General features: G+C 50.6%; 1 protein-coding gene and 1 long non-coding RNA gene across 4 annotated transcripts; one reads left to right on the top strand and one right to left on the bottom strand.

Moving 5' to 3' along the window:
- Positions 1–84: 84 nt before the first annotated feature.
- Positions 85–25069, bottom strand: PLIN3 (perilipin 3). 3 transcript variants are annotated; one of them, XM_027085399.1, is made up of 8 exons: positions 24988–25069; positions 22336–22417; positions 18348–18546; positions 18097–18179; positions 11674–11971; positions 5544–5743; positions 3614–3739; positions 85–757 (listed from the first exon to the last, which is right to left on the bottom strand). In XM_027085399.1, exons 2-8 carry the CDS (start codon positions 22399–22401, stop codon positions 413–415), a joined length of 1317 nt encoding a protein of 438 aa, XP_026941200.1. In that variant the 5' UTR covers positions 22402–22417; positions 24988–25069; the 3' UTR covers positions 85–412. The 3 variants fall into 3 exon arrangements, with proteins under 3 accessions (XP_026941200.1, XP_026941202.1, XP_026941201.1); XM_027085401.1 differs by having other exon boundaries at positions 85–754; XM_027085400.1 differs by lacking the exon at positions 24988–25069 and adding an exon at positions 22554–22878.
- Positions 25070–25173: 104 nt separating this feature from the next.
- LOC113608690 (uncharacterized) lies at positions 25174–26297 on the top strand. Its single transcript, XR_003428395.1, has 2 exons — positions 25174–25324; positions 25596–26297. It is a non-coding gene; the product is annotated as an uncharacterized LOC113608690 (long non-coding RNA).
- Positions 26298–27924: the final 1627 nt, after the last annotated feature.

Below are 27924 nucleotides of genomic sequence, written 5' to 3'. Positions count from 1 at the left end.
AGGCAGGCCTCACCCCCTTCAGCTCTAGAATGAGTATCAGCTGCTCTGCCCCTACCCCATCCCCAGGAGGCCCACTTCACAGAAGTCCAAGTCCCTTAGCTCAAGGCTGATATCCAGGAGCCTTGACGTAGAAAAAGGAGTGGATGTAAGAACTATATTCCTGGTTTTGGAGGAAGAAAAAAAAAAGTTTTGGAACCTTCTAGAAAAAAAAAATTTTTTTTTCTGGAAATCTCGTCCTAATGATCGCTGTGATGCTCAGGACATGCTTCCTCCAAGCTCAGACAGGGTGAGGGACTGGTTGGTTCTGAGGACCTCAGTTTCCCAAGGTGGCAGCAGAGGTGAGCTGGAAGGGTTAGAGACGTGTGTTCCCAGTGAGGGGTCCCGGGCCCTAGAAGCCTCCCTCCTGCTTCTCCTATTTCTTCTCTTCTGGGGCCTTCTCGGTGATTCCGGGGGCGAAGGGTCCCACCAGCCACGTGATGGGCGTGTTCTGGGCCACATACTCCACCACGTGGTCGAGGGCCTCTCGGGCCCTGGCCACCTGCCCGCGGCTCTGTGTCAGGATGCTGCTGGACAGGTCCTTGAAGGAGTGGATGCCGGAGAAGGTGGCTTGGAGGTCCTCCACCTGGCGGCGAGCCTGCAGCGCCTGATCCTTGACGTGGGCTGGCAGCCCCTGGAGGCTGGAGCCCAGCGAGGCGCAGGTGGTCTGCAGCTGCTGGGCGACGTCACGGAACATGGTGAGCGTCTGGGACTCAACCTGCTGAGAAGGGGTGGAGGGGGACCATCAGGGCCCTCTGAGTTGGGGGGTAACTGGACCCAAAGCCCGGGAAAGAGAAAATGGGGGTTCTACTGCCCACCTTGGGGAAAACCTTTCCCCAGGAGAGGATGTCGAGCACAGGTGGTTCAGAATATGGGCTCTTTGGGGCTTCCCTGGTGGCGCAGTGGTTGAGAGTCCGCCTGCCGATGCAGGGGACACGGGTTCGTGCCCCGGTCCGGGAAGATTCCACATGCTGCGGAGCGGCTGGGCCCGTGACCCATGGCCACTGGGCCTGCGCGTCTGGAGCCTGTGCTCCGCAACGGGAGAGGCCACAACAGTGAGAGGCCCGTGTACCGCAAAAAAAAAAAAAAAAAGAATACGGGCTCTTTGAGTTTCAAACTGTGTGAGATAATCACTGATCAAATTGAAAAACAGGTATAGAAAAAAAAAAACAGGTATAGACATTTTTCCAAAGCAATACGCAGATGGCCAAGAAGCACGTGAAAAGATGTTCAACGTCGTTAATCATCAGGGAAGTGCAACTCAAACCCACAGGCAGATACCCCCTCACCCCCATGCTGGGGAGAAACTGGAACCCTCGTATCTTGTGGTGCAGTCACTTTGGCAGATGGTCTAGCAGTTCCTCAAAATGGTAAACTGTAGAGTTACCATATGACCCAGCAATTCCACTAGGCATCCACCCAAGAGAAATGAAAATACACGTCCATGCAAAGACTTGTACACAAAGGCTTAAAGGGGTGTTATTCACAGTAGCGGAAAGTGGAGACAACCCAAATGCCCATCAACTGGCAAACGGAGACACAAAAGGTGGTCCATCCACACACAGGCACATCTCTCAGCCATAAAAAGGTGTGAAGCACTGACACTCACTACAACGTGGATGGACCCTGACAACACGATGCTCAGTGAGAGAAGCCAGACACAGGACACACAGGGTGTGATTCTGTTTACCTGAAATGTCCACAGAGACAAAGTACATTTGTGGTTGCCAGGAATGGAGGAGGGTGTGGAAACGCGGCCTGACTGCTATTGGGGAGAAGATCTCCTTTGGGGGTGATGGGGACGCTCTGAATTACAGTGATAGTCACACAATCCACGAATTGTATAATTTACATGGGTCAATTGTACAGTATGTGAATTATACCTCAAAACTTTTTTAAAGTACAAGATTCTGACTTTTATATCTCCATAAAATTGTTTTTGTTGTTTTTTTTTGCGGTACGCGGGCCTCTCACCGTCGCGGAGCACAGGCTCCAGACGTGCAGGATCAGCGGCCATGGCTCACGGGCCCAGCCGCTCCGTGGCATGTGGGATCTTCCCGGACCGGGGCACGAACCCGTGTCCCCTGCATCAGCAGGCGGACTCTCAACCACTGCGCCACCAGGAAGCCCAAATTGTTGGGTTTTTTCAAGTTTAAAAAAATGAGAAGGTGTGGAAGAACTTTCTAGGCAGAAGTTGTAAACAGTGCGGGAGACTGCAGTTGAGATCGGGTCCTTGAAAATTCCCCGGGGCCGGGGAGGAGATCAAAGCAGGCTGGGAGGCGAGACTTTGCCCTGAGCCTGCTCACCTGAGGACTCTGGCTTTGGACCTGGCAGGGAGGTGCCGACAGAATCAATATCTATTTTCTGGCTGCTGCGTTCAGCAGTTGAGGGGGGAAGGGAGACGGTTTTCCGCAGTTGGGGTCTGAATGCTGAACAGTTTTGCATTTACAGAGATATTCACCATACCTTATAAATATTATTTTTTAGCACTTACTATGTGCCTTACATGTCAATGTGTGTGTGTGTATAAAATAACTCACATACCAGAAAATTCACCCTTTTAAGTGTACATGTTTTTAGTACGTTGACCAGGTTCTGCAACCAGCACCTCTAATTCCAGAACATTCCATCACCCCAAAAGAAACTCCCTCTCCATTTCCCCCTCTCCCAGCTCCCAACAACCACTAACCCACTTGTTCTGTGTCTATGTATTTGCCTGTCCTGGACGTTTCCCATCAATGGAATCACACACTGTGTGTCCTTCTGTGTCTGGCTTCTCTCACTGAGCATCGTGTTCTCAGGCTGCAACCACGCTGTAGTGAGTGTCAGGGTTTCTCTCCTTTTCGTGGCTGAGTGATGTTCCCATGTGTGGAGGGACACATTTGTTTGTCCATCATCTGTTGATGGACATTTGGGCCGTTTCCACTTTTTTGGCTGACGTGACTCATGCTGCTGTGAACATGCGTGTTCATTTCACCTTAACAACCTGGCAGACGGTCCTATATCCCATTCACAGATGGGGAAATCGAGGCCCAGAGAGGTAAAGCTGAGAAGCTATTGTGCTAGGATATTATGAGTCCCTAAGAGAGAGGGACTATCGTTCAGAATGAGGCATGAGAATTGTCTAAGGCACTGATTCAGTGAAAGCTTAGATGAGTGACAGCACAGGTGGCAAAAGTCAGGGCTTGTTCAAGAGGCCAATGCCTGGGATAGATTGGAGGGGCCAGAGCACGTTAGTGAGAAGCTGACACTCAGAACCCGGCAGGTGAATTTGAAGAATGTGACGGGACACTGGGATGGGGCAGGGAAGGAGTCAGGACTCAAGTAAATGGGACATGGCTTAGAATTCAGCAGGTTGAGACCCATCACTATCAGGCGTCCCATGGTTCAGAAGCAACGCCTATACCCAAGAGTGGAAATCCAGGCAGGCTTCCTGGAGGAGGTGTCATCAGGTCCCGAAGGCAGTTAATGGGAGGCGAGGCTGGGGAAAGCGTTCCGAGCAGGTAGGTCCATCAAGCAGAGGTGGGGAGAGGGAAGTCAGGGCCCCAGGTATCCCATGCTCCCCCACGGTGGGTACCTCTGGCTTGGCTGCATCCTCCTCTGGGCCCTGGAGCTGCTTCTGGTTCCAGCTGAGCCACATCTGGTGTAGTTTCTCCTGACCCTCCACTAGCTTCTGGTCGACACCCTGCTTGACGGTTTCCATCTGGAGCAGAGAGAGAGAGGGTGGCTGCCTTGGCCCTTGACCAAAACCAGCAGAGCGCATGGGAATCCACAGGAATCCTAGATGTGGGATTGCAGAGGGAGCGGGGGTGGTCCTTTCATCTGGGATGGGGAGAGAAGGGGGAGGCATACTGCTTTTCTCAGAATGTTTCCACAGGCTGTGGGTTTCAGGGTCACCAACATGCTTGTGCCCCGTGTGGTACTTGCAAAGAAAGTGGCCACAGATTCTCTGCAGCTCCTCCCATCTTGCCTGTTTCTCGCCCCCCACCACGACCACCACCACCACCCCGCCCTGCAAGTGGGCCTGGCCACGTGACGGGCTTTGACCAATGGGACACAAGCAGATGGAGCGCAAGCAGGGGCTTAAAAAGCACTTGCAATGGAATATTTTACTCAGTCTTAAAAAGGAACGAGATTCTGACACTCACTACAACATGGATGGACCTGAGGACATGATGCTCAGTGAGAGAAGCCAGACACAGAAGGACAAATACTGTCTGATCCCACTCACAGGAGGTCCCTAGAGGAGTCACATCCATAGAGACAGGAAGTAGATGGTGGGGGCCACGGGCTGGGGGAGGGGCTGAGGAGTGAGTGTTTCATGGGGACAGAGTTTCAGTTTGGGAGGATGAGAAAGTTCTGGAGATGATGGTGGGGACTGTTGCACAACAATGTGAAGGTACTGAATGCCACTGAACTATACACTTAAAATCGGTTAAAAATTGGTTAAAATGTGTGTTTTACCACAATTAAAATTTTTTTAAAAAGAGACAGGAGATAATACTGAGTAGAAGCTAAGCAAACAGGGAAAGAAATTAGAAATTTCCCTCTTTAGAGAACAGAAAAATTAAAAACTTCAGGGGGCAGGATTTGACTGCAAAGAAGCAGGAGGGAACTTTTTGGGGTGATGAACATGTTCCACATCTTGACTGCAGTGGTGGTTACATGTCTGTTTATATTTGTAAAATTCCTCAAACTGTAAACTTTAAAAGGGGTGATGTTTGTTGTATGTAAAATGTAAGTTATACCTCAAATAAAACCGACTTTAAACAAACAAAAAAAGTGCTCATCCCGAGTGCCACAACTAGAGAGAAGCCCACGCACCGCAACGAAAGATCCCGCGTGCCGCAAAGACCCAACACAGCCAAAAACAAATTAAAAAAAAAAAGTGCTCACGTGCTCCCGCTGTACCTGGATCCCTAAGGCCACAGCCAGGGGAGAGCCTGAGGTACCCTAATGGAGGAGGAGACCAGACCGAGAGACCCAGCCTCCAGCCAACCTGTCACGCGCTGAACTGTGTCCCCTCCAAATTCACAGGTTGGAGCCCTGGCCCCCAGGACCTCAGGATGTGACTGTATTTGGAGATGGGTCTTTAAAGAGGTGATTAAGTTAAAATGAGGTCCTTAGGGTGGGCCCTAATCCTATATGACTGGTGTCCTTATAAAAAGGGGATATTAGGACATAGACATGCATGGAGGGATGACCAGGTGAGAACACAGAGAGAAGACAGTCGTCCACACACCAAGGAGAGAGGGCTCAAAAGGAACCATTGTGCCAACACCTTGATCTTGGACTCCCAGCCTCTAGAACTGTGAGGCAACAAACGTCTGTGTTTAAGCTGGCCAGTGTGTGGGACTTTGTTACAGCAGCCCCAGCAAACTCATCCAGGGCCGCGGCCCCGTGAGTGAGCCCAGGCGGATGTGTGGGGAGGAATAAGCCACTAGGCTGCGGAGGGGTTTGTTGGCACACACGCTGCTGGCCAGCGCCCCCGTCACCGTGGGCCTCACCAGGCTGAGCGTCTGTGAGAGCTGTAGCAGGGCCTCCTGGGCCCTCTGCCTGGTGTTCTGCAGTTTTCCCAGAGAGTGTTCGTAGGCACGCTGGCGCAGCCTCTCTGACAGGGAGCCCAGACGCACAAAGTAGCTCTGTTCCTGCCGCTGCTGGGCCACTGAGGCGATGTCGAAGCCCTCCAGGGACGTGGCGAGGCGGGCTGCGGGGGGAAGGCAGAAGAAGCACTGTGAAGGCCGAGTTTGTGCCCCGGGTCTGCAAGTGTAAAAGGATTTCCCTGCCTTGGTTTTCCCCATCTGCGAAATGGGTATGATAGGGACTGAATATCCCAGGATTAAGAGGCCTTATACTACGGACTTCCCTGGCAGTCCAGTGGTTAAGACTCCACACTTCCAACGCAAGGGGCACGGGTTCGATCCCTGGTCAGGGAACTAAGATCCCACATGCTGTGAGGCATGGCAAAAAAAAAAAAAAAAAAAGGCCTGAGACTGGCGTGAGAGTCTGAAAACTACGGCCCTCGGGACAACCCGACCCATGAATACAACCGTCTATGTTTATTATATGTTGCCTATGGCTGCTCTCAAACAACAGAGGTGGCCTCTGGAATATGTGGCTTCTTAGCCTGCAGAGATTAAAATATTCATTATCTGGTCCTTTACAGAAAAAAGTTTGCCAATCCTGCCTGTATTAGCGCCTAACATATATTAATAGTGGCCAATCTTTCACAATGTTCTAGGTGCTTTGCGGGCATTCTTGTTAAATCATAACAGTTCTAAGAGGGAGACACCGTTATCCCATTTTTACAGACGGGGAAACGGGGACTCAGAGAGGTTAAGCGACTTGCCGAAGGGCACACAGCTGGGACGTCACAAATCAGGATTTGAAGCCAGGCCCCACGTTCTTAACCACGGTACTTGACGGGAGGAGAAGTCTGAGCCATAGGAGAACCATCTTCACAGCCGTTAAGGGAAAGTCCGGACTATCTAGTCCAGAAAATACTCATAAAGTTACAAGGCAACAGGATGGAAATCCACCTGTCTTGATAATTTGATCCTATCTTATCTTGCTCCCTTTAGACTTTACTATAGTAGTGATAAAAGTTCGAGCTTTGTAAGTAACCCGATCTGAGTTTAAATCTGGTCCTAATAAATCACTGGCTTTGTAAGGCCCTATGGCAGGGTCTGCAAACTATAGCCCCTGGGCTGAATGCCACCTGCCTTTATCAATAAAGTTTTATTGACACAAAATCACAACCATTCATTTACCTACTGTCTATGCTTTTGTGCTACAATGGCAGAATTGCATAGTTGCGACAGAGACTGTATGGCCCAAAAAAGCCAAAATTATTTATTACCTGGCCTGTCAAGAAAATGTTTGTGGCCCCCTGGATGCAGAAGTGATTTGGCCAATAAGCCTCAGTTTCCCGAAATCTGGGGAATTCCCTGGCAGTCCAGGGGTTAGGATTCCGAGATTTCACTGCCTTCGGAAAGGCATGCAAATGAACGAGTGTTTAGCTATTCTTATTACCTATTTGTGGTTTATCTGTTTATAGTAAGTGATAAAGTTCCCTTTCTAAAAGAATCTGGCAAAGTTGATTGAAAGAACAGCAAATAAACAGAACAGGGAGTACACATGACCAAGATAACGCAAGAAATGTGCTCTGGTCAGGCAGGAACAGTGGGGCTGGTCTGATGAGTGAGATCTCCACTTTAGCCACCTAAATATGCCTCTCCTTTGGATTGGGCACTGTTCCAGAAATGAAAGAAAGGGGAAAATCACGCAACAAAATCCCACATGGTGCCATCGACCCCTTGCTCGATCGAGGTAAGACTTCAGTCAGGGGAATTCGGTTGTTTCTATTGATAAAAAGAAATTTTCACATAGTAAGATATAGATAGGGAAGTCATTCTGGCTTATACCTGAGTTAACTTGAATTTGATGCTACCTAAAATAGCCTTTTTGTGGCCTATCAAACCTACATTGTACATCTGCTTCAATTATTAAAGAAAAGGGCACATTGGCCAGAAGTAAAGAATGTCCATGTTCAAAATCAAGATTAAATGCCTCCCTTCCTGGGACACCAAAATGCTGGTCCTCCTTTGATGATAAGATTCCTTCCTAGGTGCCAAGGCCATACTGACTCGTGTACATGCTGGTCTGTTCCTTTTTTTCTTTCTTTTTTTGAAACCTTGAAGAATGACTTGTTTAATGTTTTTTGTTCTGACAAGATAAAAAACTGCTGAAAACTCTGCTTCTCAGGAGCAGTTTCTCAGAGTTATCTGGGAAGCAGGCTTCCGGGGTATAGTCCTCAGTTTGGCTCAAATTAAACTCTTTTCTCTTCTTATTATTGGCTGTTTATTGATTTTCGTTGACACTATAAACATTAAAAATTTTGGAAGAACATACTCTTATCCAGGGATTAATAAACTTTTTCTGTAAGAGGCCAGTTCAGTCAATATTTTCAGCTTTGCAGGCTCTACTGTGCAATTAATCAACTCTGCCATTGATATTCAAAAGCAGCCATAGAGTAAATGTAAATGAATGGGCGTGGCTGTGTGCCAATAAAACTTTATTTACAAAAGCAGGCGGTGGGCCGGAGGTAGTCTAACATAGTCGACTGGGGGACAAGGATGTCACAGAAGGGTCATTTCATGATGACATTTTAAAAACTGAACAAAATAGATAACCAACAAGGACCTACGGTATAGCACAGGGAACTATATTCAATATCTTGTAGCACCCTATAATGGAAAAGAATCTAAAAAAGAATAGATATAACTGAATCACTTTGCTGTACACCTGAAACTAACACAACATTGTAAATCAACTAAATTTCAATTTAAAAAATTATTTTAGTTAAAAAAAATGAATTACAAAAAGATTAAAAAATAAATTAAAAACTGAACAAAACCCCCAAACACCTGGGACATTTAGAGGCAGCGAAAATAAAAGCTGGAATCTTGGGAAAAACAGACTCTGCCCCATTCTCCCACCAAAGGCAGGTTTGCAAAGACTAAACCCAAACCAGCAACATTTTGAACCCATCCTAATGGCCAGAACTTCTCCACGGCCCTCTGGGAACCCAGGAGCTCTGCCCTTGTGAGCGAAAGCAGCTTTGTTATTTAGGCCAAGGATGTCTGGCAGAGCCTAGGCATGTCAGAGCAAGCTGGCAGGGCCCCTGGAGGGGGCGGTGCCCTTGGCAAAGGGGAGAACTGGGAGAGAGGGGGAGCAGGGCTGTGCTCCCGCCCCGAGCCCACGAGTAATATCCTAGCTCTAACATGGCACCTTTACTCACAGACCTCCCCAGTACCTCAAGCACCACTGTGCACAGTGATTTCACCCTTGGTGGATAGACACAAAGGAAAGCGGAAAGTCAAAGCTGCTCAGACAGACCTGTTCTCTGAAGTGGCTCCCAGGCTTGCTTCACAACCTGCCTCCCAGCAAACCCTGCCTCTCCCCCTACTTTTGGGGGCCAAGACCCATAGCTAAGTGTGACTTGGTCTGAGCACTACAAGAAGCCAGCAGGCACTGAACTTGGGATACAGGACGGAAGACATCAGCCAGGTCCCTTCCTTCAAGAGGTTTGGAGTCAGGTATTGAAAACACAAAGGACAAGCGACACGCTATGCTCAAGCCACACACCGCAGGGCTTAAGATCCTTTGCCTGGAACGTCGCCCCACTGGGAACACTGTCCCATCCTGCCCCACCAGGAACCTCACCCCACCTAGAACATCGAGGTTCTCCAGAGAGCAAGGGACCATGACTTTCTGCCGAGGATTCCCAGGGAGAATCATGGGGTCTCAGAGTCAGCTCAAGGAGGGCTCCAAGCAATCGAAAATAATAGGACAAGTGAAGCATCAATAAAATAAATACCTCGGATCGCAATACGTTGTGTTAATCTTCGTGTTCAAACCTATAATGTAAAGACTCACTACGCACTCTTGGAGGGTGCTGGTGAACCAGCCTGTGATGCCACAATAAATAAAAAGGTGGAACGTTAACTACTTGCCCTGCTTTTCCTCTATAAACCGTACCTTGGGGTAATCAAGATTGCAACAGAGAACTTTGTCCATGGAAGTTTTCCAGCTAACAGCTAGAACAGTGACACGTTGCAATCCCAATGGGAAAAGAGATTAGAGATAATGATTAGGAGCCGTCTACCTATTAGGGAATCACGATTCCTTTTTTTTTTTTTTTTTTTTTGGCTGCACCGCGTGGCTTGTAGCATTCCCCGACCACCAGGGATCGCACCCACGCCCTCGGCAGTGAAAGCGTGGAGTCCTAACCACTGGACCGCCGGGGAATTCCCATGATTCCCTTTATATGAAGTTCTAGAACAGGCAAAGCACTGGTTCTCACCTGGGGGTGATCCTGCCCCCAGGGTATACTGGGCGATGTCTGGGGACATCTGTGGTTGTCACAATTGGGGGTGCTCCTGGCATCGAGTGGGTGGGGTCAGGGAGGCTGCTCCACACCCCACAGTGCCCAGGACAGCCCCCCACAGAGGATGACCTGACTCCAATGACAGTTGGGAAACCCTGATCTAGTCTGTCGTCATTTCTTTCCAGTCATCCCAAATATTTGGCATCTCATTCAAACAAACCAGCTCTGGGTAAAGTTGGCCGGAGCCGAGAGGCTGCTCCCTTTGGACGGAGCATGGTGTCTGGTTACACGTGGCCCTCGTGGGTCCTTGCTGCTGTGGGCACTGGAGTCTGCAGCTGCTGGCCAGGCTGGAAGTTCCCAGTACATATGCAAAGGAAGGCCGTCTCTAGAAGGCGGGGTCAAGGCCAACCCCAAGAGCCATGGGTATGAGATCATGAATAAGACTGGCTGCTTTGTCTCAACACTTTTATCCCCAGTTTGTCTATTTCTCCTTATTCCTACCACCACCTGGTCCAGCCCCATCACAGCTCACCTGAACCCGGATTCCCCTGGCTCCCACCCTCTCCTCACCCAGAGTCTATCCTCCCAAAAGCAGCCACCAGAGGGCGTGAGTGAGTGCCGAGTCAGGCCCCGCCGCCCCCGCCTACAGCCCTCCAGGGTCCCACCTCCCTGGGGTAATAGCCCAAGTCCTCCCCGTGGTCCACAAGGCCCTGCACGACCTGCCCGATCCCCTCCCTGCCCTCCCCTCCTCCCTCTCTCCCCCTCGCTCACTGCTCCAGACACAAGGGCCTCCTTGCTGTCCCTCCAACACACCAGGTATGCCCCTGCACCCGGGTCTGTGTTCCCTGTGTCTCTTCCCTGACAATGCACAGCTCATTCCCTCCCTCCATGCACGACAGGGAAAAGTCACCTCCTCAGAAACATCTCCTTAAATCTGATTTCTGAACACATTAGACTTTAGGTTCTATGAAGGCAGAACTTTGTTCACTGACGTATCCCTAGGACCTAGACAGGGCTTGGCATACAGCCAGTGCTCAAGGAACGTTTGAACAAACAAATATATGCCTAGGGTGTGGTGGGGGAATGATAGAGAAGAGTTTGAGTGATTTTATTTGGGGATTTCAGCACCTGCTAAGTGCCAGGCCCCGTTCTAGACTCAGAAAGGACACAGCTTCTGCTTTGTGGAACTGACGACCAGTGCTGAAGAGAAAAATCAGAGCCGGGCCTGGGGGGAGGTTTCAGGACACAACATGCATGAGGGACGGTGCAATTTTAGAGGCCTTATTGGGAGGTGGCATTTGAGCACAGAGCTGGAGGTAGAAAGAACGAGACATCTGGATGTCAGGGCAGAGTTCCTGGTAGAAGAAACAGCCAGTGCAAAGGCCCTGGGGTGGGAACACGGTCCAGGATGGGCAAGAAGGCTAGTGTGCCTGGAGTAGAATGAATGAGGGCAAGCAGGTAAGTACAAGGGAGCTTCCAGGAGGATTTGGGCTTTTATCCACGGGAGGTGGGAGGCTTGGAGGGGCCTGACCTGAGTGCTCACAGGCGCCCTCTGGAGGCTGCTTCAGGGAGGACAGGCACCACAGACCAGGGCAGAGGGAACAGAGCTGGTCCAGGTGGGCTAAGATGGACGGGAAGAGGGGGCAGGGATGAGATGACAGCATGTGATGGACTGACTCCTCGTGGCTGAGAGGGACCACACGTCGGGTGGTCTGGGGAAGGGTCCCAGCCCTGTGGGCTGCACTCACCAAGCTCAGCGTCCGTCATGGGCAGGTGGTTGTCCACCCACTCCTCCGATTTGCCCAGCACCGTGTCCATCCCGCTCAGCACCATCTGGCCCACGCGGGAGCCCATGACCGAGTGGACGCCACTGGTCAACATGGACTTGGTCATGTCCACGCCACTCTGCACAGCACCCCGGGTCACCTCCACCGCCTCGGTCACCCGGGAGGCCATGGTGTCCCTGGCGCTGGACACGGTGTTGGACACAGCTTCTCGGGCTCCCGACACTTTGGACGACACGAGCTCCTTGGTGTCTGCCAGGACCTACGAGAAAGGACAGCATCAGTATCTCCGTCCTCCCTTTGTACCTGGGTACCCTCACCCTGCACCCTGGGCCGAAGGGAGGAGTTCCAGCCCCAGGATGACCCTGAAGGGTGAAAGCAGTTAAGGTCATGTGCTCTGGAGCCGGACAGCCTGGTTAGAGTCCTTGGCTTGATATATCCTAGCTGTGTGGCCTCAAGCAAGTCACTCGACCTCTCTGGGCCTCCACCTCTTCTCCCCATGGTGTTATGGGCTGAACAGTGCTGAAGCGCTAACCCCCAGGACCTCAGAATGTGACTGTATTTGGAGATGAGACCTTTAAAACAGTAATTAAGGGAAAATGAGGCCATTAGAGTGGATCCTAATCCAGTCTGACTGGTGTCCTTATACAAAGAGATTAGGACACAGACACGCACAGAGGGATGACCACGTGAGGACACAGGGGAAAGATGGCCATCTACCAGCCAAGGAGAGGAGCCCCGGAGAAACCAGCCCTGCCGACACCTTGTCTCGGAATTCCACCCTCCAGAGCTGTGCAAGCGTGAACGTCTGTTGTTAGGGGTAATTGTTACAGCAGCCCTAATCGGCTAGATCACAGGGTTAGACAGTGCTTGGCTCGAGCACTGAACCTGTGTGACACCGGAAACTAGCGACATCCCTAGAAGGGACCACTCCGATCCTGTACTAAGAACTGCAATCCTGTTTGAACAGGTAATCAGTATGTTAAGTCCCTCAGGACAGCACTACTCATCCAGGGTGCTTCTGCCCCCAGGGAACATTGGGCGGTGTCTGGGGACATCTGTGGTCCTCACGACTTGCTTGCGGGGGGGGAGGGGCTCCTGGCATTGAGCAGGTGGGGGCCAGGGATGCTGCTCAACACCCTACAGCTCCTGGGATGGCCCCCCCCAGAGAATGACTGGCCCCAGTGTCAGTGGTGCTGAGGGAGAGGGACCCCGCTTTAGAGTGAGACGCTCAGAGTTACACTAATGCAACAGGAGGGGAATTCCCTGGTGGTCCAGTGGTTAGGACTCCGTGTTTCACTGCCGAGGAGGCAGGTTCAATCCCTGGCTGGGGAACTAAGATCCCACAAGCCACATGGTGCGGTCAAAAAAACCGCAAAAGCAGGGCTTCCCTGGCGGCACAGTGGTTAAGAATCTGCCTGCCAATGCAGGGGACACGGGTTCGAGCCCTGGTCTGGGAGGATCCCATATGCTGTGGAACAACTAGGCCCGTGTGCGCCACAAGTGCTGGGCCTGCGCTCTAGAGCCCACGAGCCACAACTACTGAAGCCCGCACGCCTAGAGCCCGTGCTCCGCAACGAGAGAAGCCACCGCAATAAGAAGCCCGCACACCACAACGAAGAGTGGCCCCCGCTCACCACAACTAGACAGAGCCCGCGTGCAGCAACGAAGACCCAATGCAACCCAAAAAAAAAAAAAAAAAAACCCAGGGGCTTCCCTGGTGGCGCAGTGGTTGGAAGTCCACCTGCCGATGCAGGGGACACGGGTTCGTGCCCCGGTCCAGGAAGATACCACATGTCGTGGAGAGGCTGGGCCCGTGAGCCATGGCCGCTGAGCCTGCGCGTCCGGAGCCTGTGCTCCGCAACGGGAGAGGCCACAACAGTGAGAGGCCCGCGTACCGCAAAAAAGAAAAAAAAACCCAAAAGCAAACAAACAAACAAAAATAAAGCAACAGGAGGGATTTTATGCACATGCCCAAATAACCAAACGTTTTGTCTCCATTAACTGCCAATTTAACACGTTGACTACCTTAAACTCCCCATTGTAAACTGGTGACGTGCCCAAAACATCAGAGCATTTTGTGGACCCCGAAGCTCGTATCAAGACGTTAAGAACCAACACTCAGTGGCGGGCAATAAATTGGGTGATTGGGATTGACGTATACACACTGCCATACATAAAACAGATAACTAGTAAGGACCTACTGTATAGTACAGGGAACTCTACTCAATACTCTGTAATGGCCTATATGGGAAAAGAACCTAAAAAAGAGTGGATGTATGTATAACTGATTCACTTTGCTGTACCCCTGAAACTAACACAACATTGTAAATCAACTATACTCCAATGAAAATTAATTAAAAAAAAAAAAAGAACCAACACTTAGTATGTTCTCGGCCTTCAGGTGATGAACCCACTTCAGCAAATCTCCCAGACACAGGAGTGTACACATTCCCCAGAAGAGAAAGCAAGGCCAAGAGAGGCTGAACAGCTTGTGTTGAGGGCTGTCCAGCTGCTAAGGAGCAGAGCCTGAATTTTAACCTGGTATTTTGATTCTCCTGCCTGTAACCCTGACTGGTTAAAAGGGGTCAGCAACTTTCTCCAGGAAAGGCCAGATGGTAAATATTTTCAGCTTTGCAGGCCAGAGCGTCTCTGTCCCAACGACTCAAACCTGCCGGTGTTCAGGCAAAAGCAGCCACAGACGATGCATAAGCCACTGTTTGCGGCCGTGTGCCAATAAAACATTATTTACAAAAACAGGCAGAAGGCCAGATTTGCCCTCCTCTGGACTAGCTTTGCATTGCATCCTTGGAGAAGCCGCTTCAGCACACAGAGGGTACTGCTTGATCCATGCCTGGTGTTCTTGAATCTAAGTCTTTAAGTAGATCTCTACCCACAGAGCACTCTGGAAAGTTAAAAACCATGCCCCCTCCCATCCTACCCTTCTAAGCTGGCGCCCCTCTTAACACCTAAACCCTCCTATTCATGGGAATCAGTCACTTTTTGGGGGGAGAGGGCACGGTTGTCAGATTTGAACACCAGCCCTCAGCTCACTGAGCACACAGTGGGGCTGTCACGTAGCTCATGCTGGCCCGGGTTCAAATCCCAGCTCTGACAACACTGTTGTCCCACAGGACCAGGGAGAGCTACCTCATTCTGAAGGGGAACCTCACAAGGCCCAGAATCAGGAGAGCCTCCCACGATGGGAATTCCCTGGCGGTCCAGTGGTTAGGACCTGGGGCGTTCACTGCCAAGGGCCTGGGTTCAGTCCCTGGTTGGGGAGCTTAGATCCTACAAAATGCAAGGCAGGGCCAAAAAAAAAAAAAAAGAAAAAGAAGAGAGCCTCCCAGGAAGTCAGGAGCTCAGAGCTGCCGCTCTGTTGGACAACCTTGTCCAATGTCACCCTGAGCTCATCCCGTCTATAAACAGAAGGAATGCTGGCCTGGTGACACCGGCAGGACAGGAGGAGAATGCAAGCACTCAGCCCTAAGGAGGTGGCTCCTGGGCGATGATTCTCCATCCTTCTTTGGATGTGGCCGTTTTCACCTTCCACATGCCCAACTTGTTAACACCCTTTGTGGTAAGACATGGGTTCAGGTTCTGTTCCAATTCTCCCCAGCCCACTCCGTTTCTGTGTAACGGGGCTGCCCTTGGGGGACATATCGTGGTCCCTGGCAGACAGGAGGCGCTTGAGAGCTAGCGGGTGAATAAGCTGCCTGACAAAGTAGGTGGTCTCAGCAGAAAGCCTAAGGGAACAGGAGGAGTGGCTGGCGTGTCCCACTGCCCCCGACCTATTTCCGGTGGGAAGATTCTCAACGTGAACAGGTTTGCCTTAGTGCGGCACTTCCGTCCCACCAGGAAAAAGGGGCGATGAAGTACGTGGGTGTTTAATAAGCATCTCCTACGTGCCAGGCTGTATGATGGGCACTTGGCACAGCAACAAAGCAGACAGTCTGTGCCCGCATCCCAGCTGGGGAGACAAATAAGCAGTTATGTAACACACTATCTGAAACGTTTTTTAAAAGTTAATGCGTGGGGCTTCCCTGGTGGCGCGGTGGTTGAGAGTCCGCCTGCCGATGCAGGGGACACGGGTTCGTGCCCCGGTCCGGGAAGATCCCACATGCCGCAGAGCGGCTAGGCCCGTGAGCCATGGCCGCTGAGCCTGCGCGTCCGGAGCCTGTGCTCCGCAACGGGAGAGGCCACAACAGTGAGAGGCCCACGTACCGCAAAAACAAAAAATTAATGCACGGAATTCACTGGTGGTCCAGTGGTTAGGACTCCGCGTTTCCACTGCAGGGGGCCGGGGTTCGATCCCTGGTCCGGGAACTAAGATCTCGCAAGCTGCGTGGCACAGCCAAAAAAAAAAGTTAACGCAACTTGTGAATGCTGCTGCAATGAGCATGGGTATATAACAGCCCAAAGGTGAAAACAACCCAAGAGTTCACTGACGGAAGTATGGAGAAACAAAATGTGGTCCACCCAGAAATTCTGACACCTGCTACAACATGCATGAACCCTGAGGACGTGATCCTTAGTGAAATAATCCAGACACAAAAGCACAAATACTGCCTGATTCCACTCACAGGAGGTCCCTAGAGGAGTCAAACCCACAGAGACAGAAAGTAGATGGTGGGGGCCAGGGGCTGGGGGAGGGGAAGGAGCTAAGGGATGTGGGATTTGTTTCTGGGGTGATGAAATTGTTCTAAAAGGGATGATGGTGGCTGCACAATCCGAATGTACTACAACCACTGGGTTGTACATTTTAAATGGGCGAGATGTATGGTACATGAATTACATCTCAGTGAAAGCTGTTAAACCAAAAAGCTGGAGGGGGGTCGGCGGGATGAATTGGGAGACTGGGATTGACATATATACACTACTATGTATAAGATAGATAACTAATGAGGATCTACTGTACAGCACAGGGAACTCTAACTCAGTGCTTTGTGGTGACCTAAATAGGAAGGAAATCTAAAAAAGTGGGGATATACGTTTAACTGATTCACTCTGCTGTACAGCAGAAAGTAACACAACATTGTAGAGCAACTATATTCCAATAAACATTAAAAACAAACAAACAAACAAGCTGATGTAATGTGAATGATGCTAATACAGGAGCCATAAGCCACAGGTGGCTATTTCAATTTAAAATAATTAAAATTAGCTATTTAAAATTTTTAAATAATTAAAATTAGGGACTTCCCTGGTGGCACAGGGGTTAAGACTCCGCACTCCCAATTTGGGGGGCCTGGGTTTGATCCCTGGTCAGGGAACTAGATCCCACATGCATGCCACAACTAAGAGTTTGCATGCCACAACTAAGGAGCCCTCAAGCCACAACTAAGGAGCCCACCTGCTACAACTAAGACCCGGTGCAACTAAATTTAAAAGAATAAATAAAAATAAATTTTAGGGCTTCCCTGGTGGCACAGTGGTTGAGAGTCCGCCTGCCGATGCAGGGGACACGGGTTCGTGCCCCGGTCCGGGAAGATCCCACATACCGTGGAGCGGCTGGGCCCGTGAGCCATGGCCGCTGAGCCTGCGCATCCAGAGCCTGTGCTCTGCAATGGGGGAGGTCGCAACAGTGAGAGGCCCACGGACCGCAAAAAAATAAATAAATAAAAATAAAAAAAGAGAATAATCTCAATGTTAAAAAAAATAATTAAAATAATTAAAATTAGTATTCGAGTTCCTCAGTCACACTCGCCACATTCTAAGGGCCCAGAAGCCACATATGGTTGTTGGTTTCCATATTGGATGGTGCACAGAAAGAAGGTGTACAGAAAAAGTTCTACTGGGCAGAGCTGAACTGGAAGACCTTCTTTAAGAGGGAAGGGAAGGCCTCTGAAGAGGTGAGATTAGAACAGAGTCCCAGAATCCTGGTCCATGAAGAAAGAACAGCAGGTGCAAAGATCCTGGGGTAGCACTGAGATGGGTGTGTTCACTGTATTTGCTTTCCCTGCTTCCCTGGTATGAAAGTTCCATGAGGGCAAGGACTCTGTTTCCATCACCGTGTCTGGTACCTATGGGCGCTGATGTGACTGAACAGGAGGATGGAGGCCAGCGCAGATGGAATGGAGCAAGTGGGGTGGGCAGGGAGGGCAGAGAGGCAGCGGGGCCAGATCTGGCAGGGCCATGAGTAAGGCTTTGGCTTTTGCTCTGCACCAGCTGGGAGACACGAGGGGGTTTAGGGCCCATCTGGCTGGTGTTCAGAATGCTCCTGCAGCTGCCTGGTGGGGGTCTGGGGACAGACAGAGAAGGGGTCAGGGAGGAAGCTGTCCCACTCATCTGCTCTGGTTAAGGTGGGACCACAGACTGGATACCTAGGCAGGCCCCCGTCTCAGCTGAGCATCCCACCCCCCCTCACCTCCCCCCACTGGCGGTCACCTTCTCCGGTGGCTGCTGCAAGATGGGCAGATTCTCCTCCAGTTTGTCCAGCCCCCTGTGGGCGTATTCACTGGCCGATGTGACTGCGGAGCAGCGGGGGGCGGGGAGACAGACAGCTGATGTTACCGCGCATGCGCATCCCTCCAGGGTGGGAAGGTCCTCAGACCACCGCCCCGCCTCCTCCTCCCCCCTACCCGGGCCTGGGAAATAGCCAGGAGGGGCGGGTCCAGGCTCTCCCAGGCTTCACTCACGCTGAGGCTCCAGTTTGGACAGGATGGGCTGCGCCCCGCTGACGGCGACCGCTGTGAGGGTCTTCACGCCCTTCTCGGCCGCGTCGCACACAGTCTTGACGTGGGGGTGGCTCTCCTTGGTGGACATGTAGGTGGCGGACACCATGTGGCAGGTGGAGCTGATGAGCGGCATGCCGGCCACGCGGTCCACCACGCTGGGCTACGGGCAGGGCAGCTCAGGCCAGGGAAATAGCTCGCCTCCCCTCCCTCGCACCCACGCGGTTGCACAAGTCAGGAACTCTGGGGTTCCGCCGGGCACTTCCTGTATCTTGGTCCCCACAGCCCACTTGTTTAAACATGACCTTGCCACCCACCGTGCGCCAGGCAGTGACATGACACAAGAACCCCATTGTCCTGGAGCTCAGGGGCTACAACTGAAGCCAGGAAACTACGGACCCCTGGGGGCGAAGTCCCGTCCACCGCCTGATTTTTTTCTTCTTGCCTGTTTTTTTTTTTTCCTAGCAGCACTATTGAAATCTAGTTCACACGTCATAAAATTTCACCATTTTGAAATGCACAAGTCAGAAGTTTTTAGTGTATTCACAAGGCTGTGCAACATTCACTGTCTAATTCTAGAACTTTTTCATCACTCCAAAATGAAACCCTGTCCCCACTGGCTGTCACGCCCCTGCCTCCCAGCCCCTGCTAACCATGAATCCACTTTCTGTCTCTGGATTTGCCTGTTCTGGACATTTCACACCAATGGAATCACACATGTGGCCTTTTGTGTATGGCCTCTTTCACCGAGTAACATTTTCAAGGTTCACCACGTAGTAGCGTGTCTCAGTGCTTCATTCCTTTTTTAAAAAAAGTGTGGCAGGGCTTCCCTGGTGGCACAGTGGTTGAGAGTCTGCCTGCCAATGCAGGGGACACAGGTTTGTGCCCCAGTCCGGGAAGATCCCACATGCCACGGAGCGGGTGGGCCCGTGAGCCATGGCCGCTGAGCCTGCGCGTCCGGAGCCTGTGCTCCCCAACGGGAGAGGCCACAGCTGTGAGAGGCCCACGTATCGCAAAAAAAAAAAAAAAAAAAAAAAAAGTGTGGCAAAGTACACATAACTTAAAATTTACCATTCAAATCATTTTTAAGCGCACATCTCAGTGGTATTAAGTACATTCACACTGTTGTGCAACCATCCCCACCATCTGTCTCCCGAACTTCCTCATCTTCCCAAACTGAAACTCTGTCCCCATGAAACACTGACTCCCAAGCCCCTCCCCCAGCCCCTGGCCCCCAACCATCTACTTCCTGTCTCTATGGATTTGAATCCTCTAGGGACCTCCTGTGAGTGGGATCACACAAGATTTGTCCATTTGTGTCTGGCTTCTCTCACTGACCATATCTTCAAGGTTTATCCACATTGCATTGTGTGTCAGTACTTCATTCTGTTACATGGCTGAAAAATATCCTATGCTACCTGGTTTTGTAAATAAAGTTTTATTGGCACATGGCCACACCCATTCATTTACATATTGAATATGGCCACTCTTACCCTACAAGAGCAGAACTGAGTACTCAGGACAGGCCTTCTGAGCCTCAGTTTCCAATCCATAAAATGGGAAGTCATTTCTGTCCTGAAGGAGTTGCAAAGATGACCCGTGTGAAGACGCAGGCAGAAGACTTAACTCTCACAGGGGCTATTTGTAGAATTTGTTTTAGCTCTCTTAATCGCCAGTCCCAGGAGACTGGGAATATTATTCCAACATTATGGAAGGGTAAACTAAGGCATGGAGAGGCTAAGGAAGTCACCCCCCACCCAAGATCACAAAACAAGCCAGTGGCAAAGCTGGACCTTGGACTCAGGCAGTCCTCCTCCAGTGTTTGCCCAGGAGGTCTCTTCAGAAATGAATGACAAACTTACCACACAATCCAGCAATTCTGCTCCTAAGATTCTACCCTAGAGATAGGAAAACACACGTCCACATAAGACTTGTACACGAATGTCTGTAGCTGCCTTACTCACAATGGCCAAGAAGTGGAAACAACCCAAATGTCCATCAGTTGGTGAATGGAAAAAGAAAATGTGGTCTAAAGCATGTTTTTAAAAATACATAGTCTCCAAATGGCTAACAGGTACAAGAAAAGATTCTCCACATCACAGATCATTAGGGAAATGCAAGTCAAAACTACAATGAGCTACAACCTCACAGCCCGCACTTGCTGGGATGGCTACTATCAAATGAACAGAAATTAAAAAGTAATGGTGAAGATGTGGAGGAATTGGAACCTTTGTATGATGTTGGTGGGAATGCAAAATGGTGCGGCCATTATGGACAACATTATGGTGATTCCTCAAAAAACTAAAAGTAGGGACTTCCCTGGTGGCACAGTGGTTAAGAATCCGCCTGCCAATGGAGGGGACACAGGTTTGAGTACTGGTCCGGGAAGATCCCACATTCTGCGGAGCAACTAAGCCCGTGTGCCACAACTACTGAGCTTGTGCTCTAGAGCCCGTGTGCCACAACTACTGAAGCCTGCGCGCCTAGAGCCTGTGCTCTGCAACAAGAGAAGCCACCGCAATGAGAAGCCCGCGCACTGCAACGATGAGTAGCCCCTGCTTGCCGCAACTAGAGAAAGCCCGTGGGCAGCAACGAAGGCCCAACACAGCCAAAAATAAATACATTAACAAATTTATTTAAAAAAAGGCACTCCTGACAAGATCTACAACATGGAAGAACCTTGAGGACGTTATACTCAGTGAACTAAGCCAGACACAAAAGGACAACTACGGTATGATTCCACTTACGTGGTACCTAACACAGAAGGTTCTACTTTTATAAAATGATTCCACTTATTCTACTTACATGAGATGTCCAGAAAAGGTAAACCCATCAGCAGGAAGCAGATTAGTGGTTGCCAGGGGCTGGGGGAGAGGGGAATGGGCGTGACTATTAATGGATATGGGGTTTTGATTTGGGGTAATGAAGAAGTTCTGGAATTAGATAGTGATGATGGTTGTACACTGTGAATATACTTACTGCCACTGACCTACACACTTCAAAACAGTTAAAATAGTATATTTTTATGTTATGTGTATTTTACCACAAGTTTAAAAAAGGAACGCGATAATTAATAAGAACCTAATGTACAGCACAGGGAACTCTACTGAATATTCTGTAATGACTTAAATGGGAAAAGAATCTAAAAAAGAGGGGATCTATGTATACGTATAACTGAATCACTTTGCTGTACACCTGAAACTAACATAACATTGTAAAAATAACTATACTCCAATAAAAATTCATTTTAAAATAAAAATAAATAAAAAAGGAACAAAGCACCACAGACATTACAAGGCAGATGAACCTCAAAAAGATGACGCTCAGTGAGAGAAGCCAGATACAAAAGGGTCTCGTAGTGTATGTTTTCATTTCTATGAAATGTCCAAAATAGGCAAATAGAGACAGAACCCAGGGGTTCCCAGGAGGAGAGAAAATGGGGAGCGACTGCTAATGGGTGTGGGGTCTCTTTGGGGGGAGACGAAAAAGTTCCGGTGTGGTGGTGATGGCTGCAAAACTGGGCAGTTTACTAAAAAAATCACTGAGTAGTTCTCTTCATAAGGGTGAATTTTATGGTATGTGAATGATACCTAACTTTTAAAAAGCTGTTTATTAAAATGGGCTTTTATTTAAACTGGGGAAAAGAGGTGAGATAGAAACTGGCTTCCTAAAAGGAGGACCCTAAGAGAACCTGCAGAGACAGGGAAGGTCTGCCTGGGGGGAGCCAGGCAGTTTCAAACAGAGCTGTACCCCTGCTCTCCCAAGAGCCCTTGGAATCCCCAGCTCTCCCACCTCCACCTATTAGAGGGGCACCTGTTAGGGGCTTGTATAATGGCTCTGCCCAACCTACTCAGAAGGGTGTCTCTTGACCCCCCCCTGTGCTGGCATCAGCTCCCTGCCAAGGCACCACCAGGTGGGAAGCCTCATCCCACAGATCTCAGAAATTCCTCACCTGCTGTACCGGTTCTTCCGCTGACACCTGGGTGCCGGCAGTGGCTTCTGTCTCGTTGGTAGACATTTCTCAGAAGCAGGCACTGTGAACAGAAGGACCAGTCAGGGTACAGCCTGCTCCTCTCTTCCCTCCAGGGGGATGTCCGGGTTCACACCTGCCCTCTGACCACCCCCGCCCCCAATTTCCTAGAGCCCTGCCTCTCAACTGTTGACACATACCAGTGAGCCTGTTCAAAACAGGTGCTGATTCAGCAGAGCAAAAGTCTAACAAGCTCCCAGCTGCTGCTCATGCAGCTGATCCCAGGGGCCACACCTTAAAGGGCAAGGTCTGTGTGCAGCCCTCCAAGGGCTCACCTCTATCAATACTATGGTGCAAAACCCCTGTAGACGGCAATTTGTCGATTACTACTGGGTTTTAAGAGGCATCTTGCCTTTGACCCAGAAACCTCACTGCGGGGAGAGTCCCACACTGGTACTGCCACGTGGACAGAGATGTGTGTACCTGTGTTGGCCACAGACACTGGAAACAATCTGGTGGCCCAACAGAAGGGGACTAAAGTGGTAGCCCAGGGCAGTGGCTTAGGTGTGGAAGCTTACATGTAATTGACCGGGACCAAGATATTAAGAGACAAAAAGGTGTGAGTGGGGCTAAAGTTTTTGCTTGTATTTGACAGAATCTTTAAAGAGACACAGGAAACTGTTACAGTGGCCACCTTTCAGGGAGGAAGATCGGGTAGCTGGGGCAGGCCTCTGACTTTTGAGCCAGGTAGATAACATTACCTGTTCAAAAAAAAGTTAAGTTTTTTTTTTTTTTTAAGTTAAATAAATAAAAAAAGAGAGACTATTCCTGGCCCCTCTGCAGACAGTCAAGTCAGTCTCAGGGATGTGGGGAAGGCAAGGGAGGCCCCCTGGGTGAATCTAATGCACACATTTGCAGGCAAGATGGCAGCCACAGGTATGCTCCATTTTCCTGGCCAAATGAGATGAGACACCTAGAGCATTGTCAGATTAGATTTCAGGAGTCCCAGCTCCACCCATGCTGTGCTATGTTGGGCAAGGAGCTTCCTCGCCCCTAGCCTCAGTCTTCTTATCTGTAAAATGGGGCTAAACCTGCCTTAAGTCTGGTTCTCCAGGTCCTTTTTTTTTTTTTTTTTTGGCTGCACCACGCAGCACGTGGGATCTTAGCTGACCAGGGATCGAACTCATGCCCCCTGCAGTGGAAGCACAGAGTCTCAACCACTGGACTGCCATGGAAGCCAGCCCACCCCAGATCATTCTGGGATAAGCCTGTGGTGAACCCCTGACCTTGAGTTTGAGCATTTCCTTCCAGACACCGTGTTTTGCTATCCCCCAAGTGGAACCCAGCAAACTGATGCTTTGAGAGCACCAGTTCTACAGTCCAAACTGGGTTCTAATCCCAGCTTTGCAACTCCCTAGCTGTGGGAGATTGGGAAGGCAGCACCCCCTCTCGCAGCCTCACTTGCCACGTCTATGAAATGAGGATATAACCGTTCCTAGCACAGAGTCCCTGTAGACTGGAGGAGAGTCTGGAACGTAGCTTGGTGCCTGGCACACAGTAGGTGCTCAATAAACAGATCCATTTCATACCCCTCTGCCTGCCACAAAGAAATGGGTGAAACTAGCCAGGATTGAGCTTCTGCTTGGTACAAAGGTCCCCCAACTGGGAAATGGGGCAAGGAGGCACACCTACCCCTAGTGATCATCACCTGACCCCTGTTCTTCCCCTTACCTTCCCTGGAGCCTGAGCTCACCTGGGCAGCTCAGAGGTCCTCCCTCCCATCCCTTTTGTCCATCAACTCCTTTGGAAATGGTTTAACCAAGGACACCCACTGCAGATGTCAGCACCCCCATTAAAGTCCTTGGGGTCAGCAACCTGCCTGCAGCTGGCCCCAGCAGCGAGAGCAAGAACTGGCTGAAACTGGCTGGAGTCACGCAGTCATCCAGCTGCAGCCAGGGAATGTGAAGATCCAACTTCCGAAGTTCCCAGGGACGGACCCCAGGCCTAGGCTCTGGTTTTACAAAGGTCCCAAGGACTCAGATAAGGGGGTAGGCCTTCCCACCACCACTTTGTGCAATCCACTGGCCATACCCACCCAGGAAAAGGGGGCGGGATTTGCCCCAAGACCTCGCCAGGGTCAGCTGGGTGGGTCAGAAGATCAAGGGAGGGGCCGAGTCCCCAGGCGGCAAAACTATTCGGAAGGGAAAGGGCTTTGCTAGGCAGAGGGACTGCCCCCTGGTGCGGGGAGGGAGGGGGCCCGCTCTGAAGACCCAGAGAGGGCGGAATGGGCTGTGGCTTGCCTCCAAAGTGCGTTTGCAAAGCAAAAGGATGTGGTTGGGACTGGAGACTTAACCCTCCCCCACCGCTTGATACTGCCACTTCTAGGGGGCTCTTTCGCGCACCCCACCCCGAAAGTCCTAGATATTGAGAGAAGAGAGTCTGAAAGTCTGAGCCTGTTCCAGAAGTTGTATTTTTTTGGGGGGGGAGGTGTGCTCAGCCCAGGCTGGAGACCTTTCCCCAGGCCGCGAAGACAAGCAGAGCCCCCAGGAAGACCCTTCCTGCCCTTCCTCCTCTGGGGCACCCCAGGACTCGGTGGCCCCCGCCCCCACTTAATCGGGGGCCCTCGCCTCTCACCGTGGTCAACGGGACGTCCAGGGTACGGTGACCACTACTTCAAGGCCAGCTCCAAAACCGTCCTGGGCCAGCCCAAGGCAGGCTTTTATGCTTGGGGGCGGGCACCCGGGACTGACGGGCTGAAGGACCAATCTGGTTGGGGGGGCCGCCCGCCGCTAGGCCACGCCCCTCGCCCGGCTCCGGACGTTGGAGCAACAAGTGAAGTCCGGGAAGGGCTGGAATTTCGCGGGCGCGCGCCCTGCCAACTGTGCACCCAGTGGGCGAACCCTGTACGACGCTGGATCCAGCCAAGGGACGCCCCTCCCTGCCAGGGACCCTAGGAATTCGGCCCTGGGAGGTGAGTGCGATCCTGGGGTCCCCCGCCCTTCTTTCTCCAGTGGCCAGATCGAGGCAGTGGGAACTCAGAGAGCATTGCGTGATGCCTCCTGCGTGTCAGGGGCCAGCCCTCCCCCCCTCCTCCCCCTCCGCCCCTCCTCCCCCTCTCCCCACTCCGCGAGAGGGTGATGGAGCCAACCTGGACCCAGCATTATGAGCAACTTGCCCTGACCAGCGTCACGCCACTTTATCCTCCCAACACTGTGTATCCCTTTATCATCCCCATTTTACAGATGAGAAAACCGAGACCCAGAGACAGTCATCCAGGGACAGTGCAGGGGCCAACTCTTGGATCTCTGACTCCTGGATCAACCCCTTCCTGAAGGTGCTCACTTGGATTTTCACCAAAAAAAAAAATCCTTTATTCTCTTCGTCTATAAACCAAGGTCTCAAACTCAGATGGCCCCAGGGGCCAGGCAGGAGGTAAATGCCTCTGCTAAAAAAGTGACAGCATGTCCTGCCTAGAGGGAGCAGAGCTTTACCTTGGGGGAGACCCACCCACGTATTCACAGATCCATGGGGATTCCAGACTGTAGACAAAGTGTCCTGCCTCTTTAAAAAAAAAAACCTCTGGACCAAATAAAACCCAATGGAGCCATATCCAGTCCAGGGGCCACAAGTTTGCCACCTCTGCTAAATTATTTGTGTTGGAGTGGGAATTCTGGAACCTCCGGAAAGAACATGTTAAAAATGGGGTGTCTGTGACTAGTGCATTTTTTTTTCTTTTTTTTGAAAGGGTCTATACTAGCATTGTGTGATAGAGCTTTCTGAGATCAGAGGAATGTTCTAGAACTCTGTGCCACCCAGTATAGTGGCCCCTGGCACCATATGGCTGTTGCCCACTAAGAAACTGAATATACATATTTAAGTAACCACATGCAGCCTGTCCGATTCCTAAGTGACTCTGAAACCCCCAAATGATTAAAGCAATTATATAAAATTATAGCAGATACAAATTTCACATTTGCGGCAGGCCTTTGTTCCCACTCACTCATTCATTCATTTTTCCTACTCATTCATTCAACAATTCTTACTGAGCTGCTGTGCTGGGGAGGGGAGCACAGAAGTGAGTAAAATAGATCCCAGCCTTGTGATGCTAACCACCCAGTGGGGAAATGGATGATAAACTAGATAAATGAGTGAAATGCATAACGGGTCTGGAGTTGGTAAATGCTACCAAGAAAAGCAAAGAACTGGAATTGAGAATGTGGGAGCTACACTTTTTAGTAGGGTGGTCAGGGGTGGCCTTTCAGAGTGCCGTTTGAGCACATAAATGAGGGAGGAGAGGAGGGAGACCCATAGAGATCCGGAGAAGAGTATTCCTCATGATAGCAACAGCACGTGCAAAGGCCCTGAGGCTGAACCACGCCTGGTGAATTGGAGATGCAGCCAAAACCCTATGTGGCTGAGGCAGAGTGAGAGGGGGGGAGAGCACTGGAGGAGAACAGGTCTGCGATGTGTAGAGCTCAGAGAGGTAAAGTGACTTGTCCAAGATCACACAGCTGGAAAGTCACCAGGAGATATGCCTGGTAGCCTTCAGCTTCCAAGTGGCCTTCAGTGCTGGGATGTGGTCAAAATATCCCTGGTCAAGGGGATGTAACTCAATTTTGATGTGGAATATAAAGTCCTGATGATTTTGCCCCACATCTTCTGAACAAAAGGAGAGCAGCCTCACTCACCTTCTTCCCTGGTGTGGAGATCAACCCCACCTCCAGTCCCTTGTGAACCCAGTCAAGGGTGCATGTGTATGTGGGGGAGGGGAAGGAAAGGTGGCCACACCATCAGCTCTTAGCACCACTGCCCCTTCCTCCTGGAAGCCTTCCTGCCTGCCTCCCCAGGCTCCCCCAGGCTAAGGTTGCCAGATAAAATACAGAATTCCTGATTAAATTTGAATTTCAGGTCAACAACAAATACCTTTTGTGGGTTTAAGTGTATTCCATGCAATATTTGGTATATACTTATACTAGAAAATTATTCATTGTTGATCTGAAATTCAAATTGAGCTGGGCATCCTATTTATTTTGTTGTTTTTACTAAACCTGACAACCCTACCCCCAAACCCATGTCCACTTCTCTGCCCCAGCCATGTCTTCATGAAAACTCTGTCACTTCCCAGCCTTGGGGGACTCCTTGAGGACAGCACCTGTCCAGGAGTCCTAGGGTGGGAGGTAAGAAATAGCTGCTGTTTCTGAGCTATTTCATTACGTTATTCAGAGGCCAGATTTGGATTTCCCCCATTTTCTGGATGAGGAAGCTGAAAAATTAAGAGGTGATGTAGTTTTCCCTGGGACACACAGCCACAAACAGGTGGCTGCGGGATTTGGACCCAAGGTCTTTGTTTCTAAGTTCACTGCCTACTGCTTCCTCCTCCTCCTTTTCCTCCTCTCCATCCCCTTCCAGTGGAAAGGCTCTGAAAACTCCCCAGAACTTTTCCACTGGAACCTAAGAGAGGGAGAGGCAGGCAAGCAGTGTGCCACAAGGCGGCACTGCTGGTCCCAGATTGGTGTCCTGGTCAATCTGCCTTCTGACCCTCCCTCCGTCCATCCATCTACCATCCATCCA

Source organism: Aethalodelphis obliquidens, unplaced genomic scaffold, assembly GCF_003676395.1.
Source record: "Aethalodelphis obliquidens isolate GAN/ISIS:26980383/991018 unplaced genomic scaffold, ASM367639v1 scaffold53, whole genome shotgun sequence".
Taxonomy (NCBI): Eukaryota; Metazoa; Chordata; class Mammalia; order Artiodactyla; family Delphinidae; genus Aethalodelphis; species Aethalodelphis obliquidens.
The sequence above is the reverse complement of the archived record's forward strand: the minus strand, read 5'-3'. Positions and strand labels throughout refer to the sequence as shown.